Consider the following 12363-nt stretch of genomic DNA (forward strand, 5'->3'; position numbering starts at 1 on the left):
ACACCACTCCATATGAATCTTCCATTGCTGAAAGCAGTGCTGGAAATCATTTCTCTGAAACCATGACCATCACCTTTGTTTTCACAGATTCTACGGTCGTAAATCTGGTTCCTTTCAGTGCTGATTTGACCTTTGGGAATAAGAAAAAGTCACACGGAGTGATATCCAGCGAACAGGGTGGATGTTCTAACATGGGATCCCATGCCTGGCCAAAAAAGCCTTGACTGACAATGGCCGTGTGGACAGGAGCATTGTCCTGATGAAGAATCCATGACTTGCTTTTCCACAAATCAGGGCGTTGTCTTCTTACTCACCTACGAAGGGCCGTCAGCACCGTAATTTAATAATGGTTGTTTTGCAATAGCTCGAATAATCAAGCAACGATCTTTTCGAATCAATTCACCGACATTTGCAATGTTTGACGTGCAAGGCCATCCAGGACGTGAGTCACTTCTCGTCCCTCTTCAAACCTTTGAAACCACTCAAACACATGCATGCATGATAAACACTCACTCATCTCTGTATACTTCCTTCAACAAACCATAAGTTTCTGTGGCGGATTTTCTGAGTTTCATAAGACACTTGACATTGATACGCTGTTCCACTTTCACACTTAACAGTCGATAGGCAGGATATCACGTTATACACTCATGCACCGCTTCGTTTGTCAACAGCAACATCAATCTGTTTTTTTCCTAGCCACACCTCGTATATAGGTGCCTCCCCGAAGGCACAGTGGTAGCATAGCATCGTCGCCTTGTAATCAAGGAGTCCCGGGTTTGATTCCTGGTGGAGCCATATAGTAGTTCGGATCCCACTTTAAACTGTAGGTCCAGTCCCAATTAGCCTTACTGTGCATAAAGTGGACTTAAAACAAACTCAATCAATCATGTGTTATATGTGATGTATGTGTATGTATATGCAGTGGCGTCGCGTAGAGCAAATCCTTGGGTGTTCACAGCCAGCCTAAAATCAGAAAATTTACACCCCCTTCCCCAGACCGAGGGGGTTACAAACACACACAGAAATCAATTATTGACCACCATTGCAGAGAGAGAACAGTCAACCCAAGTGACATTGGTTAATGGAGATACAAAAGGCGAAATTTCAGCCAAGAATCAAACCTAAGGTTCCTTCTTTTTCCTTCAAGTGCATTTGAGAAATGTCGAAGAAAAGCAACATAAAAGTATGAATATAACAGTGCATGTTTTATCAAGGATACGAACCTGGATCCTTGTATTTATAGCGCATTGTGCTTAGCGAAAATGCATTTACAAAATACAGACCAATTTTAATTTATTGCGAATTATTGTGTCCCACTTAATCCCCTGCTTAACAGTGCTTGCATCATATCTTAACTACTGCTTACTTTCCTCCAATTTAGAACCTAATTGAAACAAAAAATAAAATACCTCCTACCTCTGCTGCTATCTGCATTCTCTGAACAGTTGTTGTCATCTGTTGACAGTGTTCTTTCGGAAGGTGCACGTGTTCCGATTTCCAGTTTTCCCCCTTGGTTTCCTCTCAGCTCCTTTGGTAGAGCTATAACACAGGAAAATACAGCAGCAACACTGTGCCAGATGTGCGTTGGGTTGTGAAGACCTTATGAATGAAAAAAGCGACTTTTTAAAATAAGTATATTGAAATGTAGTGTTTTATTATGCAGAAAAGAAAACGAATTGAAAATTTTCCATTTTCGGTTGGGGGTTCATGTGCTCCATGAACCCCCTTCAAGCGACGCCTCTGTGTATATGTGTTCACATATTTGCATATATGTCAAATTGTATAAACAAAACACAGCCTATGTCTTCTGTAATTGGAGGTTTAATACTCTGTAGAATTGCAAGTAATAAATAAATACTTTAAGTGTTGTTATAATTTCCATGCAGCTATTTTCAATGATTTTTGTTCTTTCTTCAACAGACTCCTGAGATTAAAATGAGGGATGGAGAGAATGGTACAGAGCTGAAACCGCTGACGAAGAACGAATACAAACATGAACCGAACGCACCTCCCGCAGATATGATAGACTTAAATAATGTTAACGAGAAGAATGAGAAGGAGAGATTGCAAGGTATGGTCGATCAATGTATAATCTGCCCCTATAGTTTATTGGTGCGCAAAAATCCTGACTTTATTTGTTCCACAAGCACAGACCAGTCAGATCAGAACTGCATCTATAATTTTACAACCTATATTGACCATGCTGTTGAGTATTTTATGGTTTTAGCATACAGTTGAGCAGGACTTTCACTGATCTGAAAATCCTGGGAAAATCAGAGAAATTAATCCATGGTGGAAAAAGAGAAAAATGAAATCAGGAAATTTCACAAAAATATTCAAAACCTAGGATTGTCAGGGAATATTAAATATGGATTTGTAGTAAATATGGATTTTTTCCTACAAATATTATTAAATTCTAATTTCATACAACAGGTTGTTATAATTAAATAAGGCAGGGTGTCTACCAGCCTGAAAATCCTTGTAAAGTCAGGGAATTTATTTTTTCTGGAAAAGTCAGGGAAATGTACTGTTTCTGAAAAAAATCAACATTTTTAGTAATGCACACAAAGTGGGTTTTTGAACAAGGAAAGAAAGGACAAGCAAGAAATTTAAATGTAAAATTGTTAAATACGTAGAAACTAGTACTCACTTTTATCCGTGAAGCTGTTTTTTCTTCTTTTTCAATTAATTTCAGTGACCACTGCCACCATCCTCGTTGGAACTTGCTGCGCTGTTGCTTGGCGTTGCTTGGCGTGCATCTTACGCACGTCAAGCAACAGCGCAGCAAGTTCCAACGAGGATGGTGGCAGTGGTCACTGAAATTAATCGAAAAAGAAGAAAAAACAGCTTCGCGGATAAAAGTGAGTACTAGTTTCTACGTATTTATATACTACCGCGTCTCTCTTTTCCCAATTATGAAGTAAAATTGTTGTTGACAAACTATACTCCTGCTTGATATACTGATTATTCTAATATTTCTTTCTACGTATTTTTAGTAAAAGGTGGTGCAAAAGTTATCATCCTATTTGAACTGACCTTTATTTTGACATCTTGTTGTTTATATCAGTAGTGTTTTGTCAGTTAAATAGAAGATACTCACGAAATTTATTTGTGCGAAAATGAATAAGTATACCCCACAAGAAGGTCGAAAAATTGTGACAATATTTTTAAGGAATAATCTATCTGTAATCTTGACTCAATGAGAATTTAGACGACATTCTCACAATTGTCCAGTGCCTACACCGCAAACCATTTGATGTCTTGCTTTCTTTGGGGATATTTTAAGTCAGAGACAGGGGCGCCGACTTGTCAAAATTATTGGGGGGGGGGGCTCTGATCACTGAAATAAATTAATGAATGACTCACTCTCTCCCTTTTTTAAGTTTTGATCTCAGTGTTCGGAATCACATAAAGGCCCATGAATTCCTCAAAAATATCAAAATTTTTATTCACAGTTCTAATGCAGAATATTAATATTGTCAACGAATGGATATTTCACAAGTTTCGTCAACCATAATAGCAAAATATTCCCGACTTTTAATATCTGCTACCACGGAGCGCAAAACAGATCTCCCTAATATATCAATGATCTCGTTCTGAATGTCATGTGAGAGCCATTTGTAGCCCAAACGTCCCATCCACTACCCTAGTTCATGCACATCGTCTTTTGAAACTCTTTTTAGTAAAAATTTTAACAATACTCATAATTACATACTTAGTATGTAGTAATAAGTCATGTGTTTTGCTGTCTCTGGTCATAGCCCCCACCCCTCAAAGTTGATGGTTTAGCAGTCTCAGCCCCCCAAATTGATGGTCTAGAACATTTCAAATGTGTATTTAAAGTTAAGTTCAAGTGGCACAATTCTGAGTAAACTTTACAAGAGAAGCAAAATAATACATTAGATCCTCTAAAGCAAAATTATTTGGGGGCTCTGCCTCCACATCATTAACATTGGGGGGGCTCGAGCCCCCCCCAAGCCCCATGGAGTCGGCGCCTATGGGCAGAGACGTTACAGCAACAGCACAATATTCAGCATGAAATTGAAAACATTTCCCCGCAGATTCTTTCCAACACCACCAACGCAATAAAAAAGAGCCCAAATTTGCATCAATTCAAATGGTGGTCATTTATTGGATGTTATTTTTAAAAATTGAGGACATAAAACTGACAAGTATCAATAAAAGTTTTAACACCTGCTTTGTTTAATTTAAAACACAAGCTATAGGCTAAGAAAATCAGGTGATGACTTTTGCGCCACCTTGTATATAGAAAAAAATGTTTGTAATGACCAGGAGCCGATGCTTGAGGCCTCATTCTCTATTAAAACAATTGTTGACAACAACTGTAAATAAACAGGTATTTCGAATGTTTTACAATAACACTAAAATTTTAAAAATATATATTATTTGGATGATAGAAAACTTGTAATTAATGCAATTGGAGGGTATAAAAAGGGTCTTAAACAATTGTTTGTTTAACGTCACGTCAGACTTTGTCAGTTATTCCCAAGAAATTCACTCAACTCTTTCTGTCACATGGGGATATGTAGTTATTGCGTCAATATGATGCACGTGTTGAGAAATGTCCTGAAATATGGAAGTAATATGTAACAATAACTAAAATATATCAAATATGAACCAAAACCTAATATATGTACAAATATGGAAAATAAAAGCTGAACGTTTCGAGTCTACATGCCATGATGCGCAAAAATAATACAAAATATAACTGACTTCAGCTTCATACATAAATATGTATTTACTAGGGCTGAGCCGATACCAGTGGTATTGGTATCGGAAAGTATCAATTTAAATTCATCTACCGATACCAGCCAATACTTTTCTGGCAATACTTTTATTTTGCACCAATTTTGCACGAAAAACTATATTTTGTGATTACATAATATCTATTTTAATATTCTGATGCAATTCTTGGACATTCTAAAGCAAATTTCTTGGTAAATTGATGGATATAATTGGAGAAGAATATTTACACACCGATATTGATAAAGATTTTGAACAAATTTTAATTATTGCAATTTTCAAGTATCGGTATCGGTGGGAATCGGTAAGAGTATCGGCATTGGTAACGGTATCGGTTCAAAGTGGTATCGGCTTGGCCCTAGTATTTACATATACATCCTTTCCCTGATCATTAGTCAATACAAGTATCACATAAAAACTTGCCTCCCCTATTCAACATTCAATTACTATTGAGTTTCCATTCTTTTTATTATCTTTGTATCTGAAGTAAATACTCCAGTGCTTGTTTAAGTTGGGATTCTAAATGCGAGTGTTTAGCTACAATGTTGTGATTTTCTTCCAGACATGTTCATGTACACCAAAGGAACTACATATTTATACATTTACTTTATTTATTAATATTTATAAATATAATAACAAAATTGCAGGATTTTACACTAAGTTGTGTATTTACAGAAATATCAGATCAGTAACAGTATCATTTTCTGATTAATGTGTCCCATTCCCATGTAACTACAATAATCAGCTTATGACAATGTTGTGTGAACAACATACCACTGATAATAGAATGATAATTGTATAAGAACAATGTTCCCTGTAGAGCATGCATTGGTTAGTGAACTGGTTTGAAATATAATATTGTTACAAGCTAAGGTTCTGTCCCAGGGCTGGTCTCTGAAGACACAATGGGGGTGTTAAAACCTTAGCCTTACCGGATTTCACCCTCTGTATTGGAGGGTAGGACCTGTTGACCAACAGGCGGTGAGTCAGAGGTAGAGCAGTTAAATTAAAGAAACACAAATAAATGGCTAGTTGACAGAGTTTTGTTGTGTTAGTAACAGCACCCCAGTTGAGTAAAGGTAAAAGTTAGGGGCGGAAGGAATAGCTCCATAAAAGGGCAGGTACTTATCTCGATCCTGCTCGCTGGAACGGCTGGGTGCTGGTGCCACTGGATGGCCTGAAGGGTCTCTCCTATGAAAAAGCCCTGACTTGGGCCCCACGGCTTCTGACCACCCTGCAGTGAACTCTCTGTGGCCAGCAACAGTCACCCCTCTCGCGACTCGGCCTGACCTACTTGGCTGCCTCCTTGCCTTCTCCTCCGGCAGGAGGTTGTACACCACTTTTATAGTGCTCTCGGGAGTTAGGTAATAATGAGGAAAGGTTTTCCGGGTATGGCCGGTAACGATATGTAAGAATAAATGTCGTCATATTTCTTTTGAGAGAGCTCTCTACTGTCTCACAGAATTCATAGAACAAGACAATATAACTTAGAAACATGCTCAATGTGTATACGTTTGAAAAGCAAACCTCATGATAGTTAATATTCCAGTATAATAATAATAAATGTTTTTAAGAAAAACAACTTATTCTTATTTTGATGCAAGGCCAATGTACTAAACAATCTGTATTTTAATTGTATTCTTGTTTCAATGATGCAATGCTGATGTGTTTTTATTTTTATTGTAGTGTAATGAAGTGTATTTTTCAATTTTTACTTTGGTGTAGCGATGTAATGTACTACACAATGTTTCGTCTTTTTTATTATGATGTATACTAAACTAAGTAGTATTTTATTTTGTATCTTGACTTTTTCCATGCCCTTTAATCAAGGGTCAATGGAAGAAAATAAATTCAATTTCAATTCAATTCAATTCTTCTACACAGATAATGCAGAGCCTGAATTGGAATGGGACCCATCGGCAGAAAACACAGAGCTATTGCCAAAAGAGGTGAGAGTCTTGTTTATTCTAATAGATTGAATAACCTTCTTGAATGAGCAATTGCCTAGCACCATGTACCGTATGATGCACAATCTCACCTAATAAGTAGGTGCATGGAATGTCGTAATGTTCATTTTTAATGTTTTTGTAAAGCGTGAAACATATATACCTATCATTAGAGGCACATATTTTTGGTAAATAAAAAAACAAAATTTTGGTACAAAAAAAATAGTCTATTTCGGGTTCAAAAGCGGTAAATAATATAACATTTCAGTGTTGTAGTGGTGAATAATCACATCAAAAGTGCTATATAAAATGACATTTTGGTTTTAAAATTGTGAATGTAATCCTAAATTTGATTTAAAAACTGCCTTATTACACAAAGTAAACTTATCCCTTCTAATAGCACATTTATGTAGTTACCAGAATATTAAGTTTATTCCTGTGTAAAGCGGTCCATTTTTGCTTCTCGAATATTTACAGCAGAATTAATCAATTTTCCATGAATTGCATAACTCACAGGATACTTCAGACTTCAGAAAGTGTCACGTTGGTATATAAACGGTAAATTTCGAGTTTAAGAGTATATTTCGCATTTTGCAGTTCATTTCGCATTATTTCGTGACAAAACAGGGTAGGAAAATGCACCTCACATCTTTCAGAAACATGAAAAATGAACATTATAGCATGTTATTTCATATTTCGTGTTTTCGTCAAAAACGAAATTTGCATGTCTCTACCTATCATATTTTGTCTTGGAATGGAGCAAAATGAAGTGCAAATTGTGAAATAAACTCTTGAAAAGTTTTATTTACTGACAACTGACACAACCACTCTTGTACCCAGAGGGGGAGCTGATGGGCTTACAGCAACTTTCATATTTTGAGAAAATCAAAATTTTCAAATGAAAGCAGCGAAGAACTTTTGAAAAATCTAAGTGGCAAAATCACCTTAAAGCTCTCCCGATTATCATCTTTGTCTTTGAAAATATTTCGAAACAAAAGGGCACTTTCAAAACACAGGCATGAAAAAAAACATGTTCCCCCCAGATTTTTTTTTTCCATAAAATCATATAAAATATGGTGCTAAGTTTGTTATTATTTACCAAATTTTTCTGAAATCTACAAATGTGATTTTTCCACAGGTATTTAATGTTACAATGTATATACATTTTCTCTCATTTAGAATATTGTAATAAAAGTTACTGAAAACATAAAATAGTTCTTGAAGCTTTCCTGTGGTGAATACTGAAGAGGGTTTTCTCGGGCAATCAACCAGCTCTTGAAAGCTCGGAAGCCTATCCGGAAATCACCTGGTTGATTGCCCGAGAAAACCTCTTCATTACTGAAAACATATTTTGAATAGGTAATACAGAAATGTTTAATGAAAATTACCTAAAAACCTCTTCTCCAGATCAAAATTATTACTAACTGTGAATACAACGTGGTATCAGGGCCTCCCCCATGGTGCAGTGGTAGCGTCATTGCCTTCTAATCAAGGGGTCCCGGGTTCGATACCCGGTGGAGGCACAAGTGGTTCGAATCCCACTTTAAACTGTAGGTCCAATCCCGATTAGCCTTACTGTGCATAAAGTGGACTTAAAACACCAACTCAAACCAAACCAACAACGTGGTATCCACATAAAAAATTTCCACAATGTTCATATAAATTGTTCAATCCTATTTTCAAGAGTACACAAGGTTGTTCGGGATCTCTGGTGACGATTTTGAAAGCCGCTGGCGGCGCTGTTATCAACGTCAGTCCGTCCAAACGGTGCATGCTGAGTCACGTCAGTACCGAGAATGCGTGTGCAGTGTGTTGTGCCATTTACCTACAACGATGCCGAAGAAAATTGAACCATACTGGGTGGACTACATAAGAGCCCTTTCCGATGCTAAATATAGCTATTCGGCAATCAAAGAAATGTGCAAGAAGCGTGGTTTTGTGATATCGAAGAACGGGATCGGTGCGGTATTGAACACAAAAGGCAAAGACCGACTGCGCCTAATTCCACAGGGGAAGAAACAGGCAAATCCACGAGCAGCTACGAGTCGTACACCGGACATAGTGAGAATAGTGAAGGACCTTGTGTCAGGTGGTAACCCTGCCCCCCAAAGTAGTATCGCACGTAAGTTGGGAATGTCTGTGTCAACAGTGAACACCATAATCAAGAAGGACCTGCAACTAGAAATGCGGCATAAGCGGTGAGTTCACAAGCTGTTGCCTCGTCACATTGCGGAACGTCGCACAAATGCTAGAAAGCTCTATGAGACCTATCTTGCAGGGGAGAGATGGAAAAATGTGGTGACATTAGATGAAGCATATGTCTACCTTAGTGACTGTCACAAACCCCGCGCGATTTACTACTGCCCTCGCGACAAAGAAAAAATTATCAAACATTGTATCGAGAATGCCAGGAAAGTTTTGCATGGGGTTTCATGATCATCGCTGGATACTGCTATAATGGCAAGCTAGCAATTCGCCGTGTAGCTAATAATGTGAAGGTGAACTCCACGTACTATCAGGATGAGGTTTTAACACCCATTTATAACATAGATATCCCGGCACTGTATGGGGGGGGGGGGGGCAAAAACCAGGTCTGGGTGCACCAAGATAAAGCATCCAGGCATACCTCCCATTCGACTCGTCTGTTCTTACAGCGAATGGAGGTGGAAACTGGCATCCGTGCAATTCCTTACAGCGACATTCCGGTCAAGGTGCCAGATGGGTCACCCATGGACTTCTGTGCATTTGGACTCCTAAAATGGGCCTTACTAAAGAGACGTCCATGCACTCTCAATGCCCTCTGGAAAGCCTGTCAGGAGGAGTGGGAAAAGTTGGACATGATAACTCTTCGGAAAAGTCTGTTGCAATGGCAATTACGTTGTCGGGCTATAGCGCGGAATGCTGGTTTTCCAATTGAGCATGATCGTTGGTGGCGACATGGGTTTTCATGAACTTATCACCCTTCCAACATTGTCCTCAGAGATCCCGAACGACCTTCTGTATAAGCAAAAGCACAACATAATTTGACATGAATGCAAGTATGAGCATGTTGGGCTTCCGGAAAGGATTCACAGAGTGTCTTGGTACTTTGTAAAACATTATGCTACAATAGAATCTTAGGAGATTTCACTTTGCACTGGCCGACTTCATTCATAATTATTGTTATTATTAATGCAGTAAGACAATTAAATGCAATGATATATCTATTTTGTAGCCTGCTGAAGAAACGCAATTGCCAAACAGCATAGATGCTGAGAAACCTCTTAAAGATGACTTAGACGATACCAAAAGGGTAAGCATACCTTTTCCACAATTAGCGCCTCTGGGATCTATAAGTGAAGTCACGCTCAATAATTGGGAATGAATTGTTCATTGTTGCCTTACATTTCAATGACCTTGAGGTGAGGTCTAATTGTGAGCATCTTGAAATTCAATTGCTTAAGTACCTGACTCAGTACATGGTTACGCTTTACTGGTAAAACGGGGATGTAGATATGTGGTTACATTGAACTGGTTAGTTGTTACATTAGAAAAAATGCATGTTGTATTGATATTTTCTAGTTTTTGTCATGTAGTGTAGCAGTTCTTAGAAATTCGTAACATTTGTAATATAGCATCTTGTGTCTAAATAGAAACTAGATTCTTAACCAATACAGTTCATAGTTGCAGTTTAGATTTCTGTAATTGCGGCTGCAGAGGCTTTGAATTCACTGTATATAATTGTAATTTCATGTATAGCTGTAAAACTATGCCTTTATGGTACTTATTTTTATTTGTAAACTGTCAGTTTGGCGATTGGTAAATTAATGGTTTCAGATCATGCATATCTAAAAATGTCAATATGTTATTTTACTAAGAAAACATTTCTTTTAAAAACACGAGGTATAATATTGAAAATATTATATTTTGCAAATCAAGTATAATTTTTAAAGCTAATGTGCTGAAAATACTGGATCATAAATGATTATTTAAAGAAAACAATATAGACTTGTAATTGAAACTCATGTGTACACAAAAAGAGATGTGTAATAAATAATACATATGCAATTCATTATATGATGCACACATATTGCATTATTTTTAGTTGCGGCTTTTACTTAAGGAGTTTCAACAAAAGATTGGAATGTTATTCATTATCATTCAAATTGCAGTTCATTAATGATTTTCCTTCTCATTTGCATAATTTATTTATGTAAGACTACTCATTCAAACTGCTTTTTCAACTCAGGGAATTTATGCAGATCTTGAAAACAGTGTAATAATTTCTAGTCAAAAAATTATCTTCATTTCATATTTGGATGTACCATAACATAAAATATTTTACCATGGTATCAAATAATATTAACCTTGTGAAATAATTTCAAATAGATGGATGCAATATTTTTAGTGCAGCATGTATTATGTTGAGAAATACATTTGTGTAAATTACATTAAATAATTTAATTTTATATGGCAACACTTAGTTATAATTGTAGTTAAGTAACAGTTTGCTTTTTTGGTTTAACAGTATTAAGTATTAGGTTGTAATTGCTGCTTTCTAGTAACTTGTATTTTGTAGATTATTGTTGTAATGCTAATGCAATTAATATTTATGTGTAGAAGCTTAAGTAATTCATGCTTCAATAAATTAATAACATTTAATTCTAATTTTTGATTTATTAAAATTTATGTTTTAGTTTATTTTGGATTTTTTTTTTTTTTTTCGAGTAAAAACAGACCACATTTTAGCCATGTTATACTCTCTGACCACAGAAGACAAGACAAGCTTGAGAGGACAAATGGGGGAGTAGTGAAAAACAATGCTGTATGTTTCAGATCAGTATTTCATTTGTCTTGTAGTGTCTATGATGACATTTACGATTCTTAACGTATTTGGCCACCAGCACTATTATGTGTGGAACTTCAATGTTGTTTCACCAACAGAACCTTTTGATAGTTGCAATTAGGGCAGATGGACTATATCTTTATGCAATATTTATTTAGTTTATTTATTTACTTAAGGTTTCAGATACAGTACTGAAAGACCCTTTTATACTGAAACTATAGCAACAACAACAAAACAAGACAATACAGGATGGCATAGAAAAAGTTACATGTACAATCTAAACGATTGTCGGAAACTGCATTCTGAGAAGAAAATATCAATATTTGCAGGCAGGTTATTATATAAGCGGGGAAGCCTATAGAAAAAAGAGCCTTGGAGGGGGATTGTGAAAGAGCTTTACGTTGTGGGTTGACTGATTAGGTACTTGTAGATGCAATTGATAGGTTAGGAATTTAGTTTTAATTTTACCATTGATGATTATGCAAAAAATTCGTGTCTGCTACTTCGCAACGAGAGTAAGGTGGCTAGATATTCAAAATAGACATAATATCTGTTTTATGGAGGTGTCTGAGACACCTCTGAAATACAGACATCTCAAGGGGCCTCCTTGACGGTATCATTGCTTTGTAATCAAGGGGTCCTCTTGGAGGCACATAGTGGTTTGGATCCCACTTTAGATTGTAGGTTCAGTCCCAATTAGCCTTTATGTGCATAAAGTGAACTTAAATAAAAGCAACGCCAGACTAAACGGATATCTCAAACCTGCTCAATATTATTACATCTAATCTAACATTTCATTGCACCCTAAGCATTGTTCACTGTTGC

General features: G+C 36.7%; 1 protein-coding gene and 1 non-coding gene across 5 annotated transcripts in view; both read left to right on the forward strand.

Annotated features, from left to right (window-relative positions):
- Positions 1-12363, forward strand: part of axo (axotactin) — a 223120-nt gene that overhangs the window by 197307 nt on the left and 13450 nt on the right. For all 4 annotated transcript variants that reach the window (XM_083143941.1, XM_083143944.1, XM_083143942.1 and 1 more), the window contains exons 32-34: positions 1924-2074; positions 6652-6716; positions 9928-10005. In XM_083143941.1, the coding sequence (XP_083000067.1) occupies positions 1924-2074; positions 6652-6716; positions 9928-10005 (294 nt within the window). The remainder of the gene's footprint in view (positions 1-1923; positions 2075-6651; positions 6717-9927; positions 10006-12363) is intronic.
- On the forward strand, positions 8162-8236 carry TRNAR-UCU (transfer RNA arginine (anticodon UCU)). The gene has a single exon. It is a non-coding gene; the product is annotated as a tRNA-Arg (tRNA).

The sequence above is a fragment of the Lepisma saccharinum genome, chromosome 22 (assembly GCF_977018435.1).
Source record: "Lepisma saccharinum chromosome 22, izLepSacc3.1, whole genome shotgun sequence".
NCBI lineage: Eukaryota > Metazoa > Arthropoda > Insecta > Zygentoma > Lepismatidae > Lepisma > Lepisma saccharinum.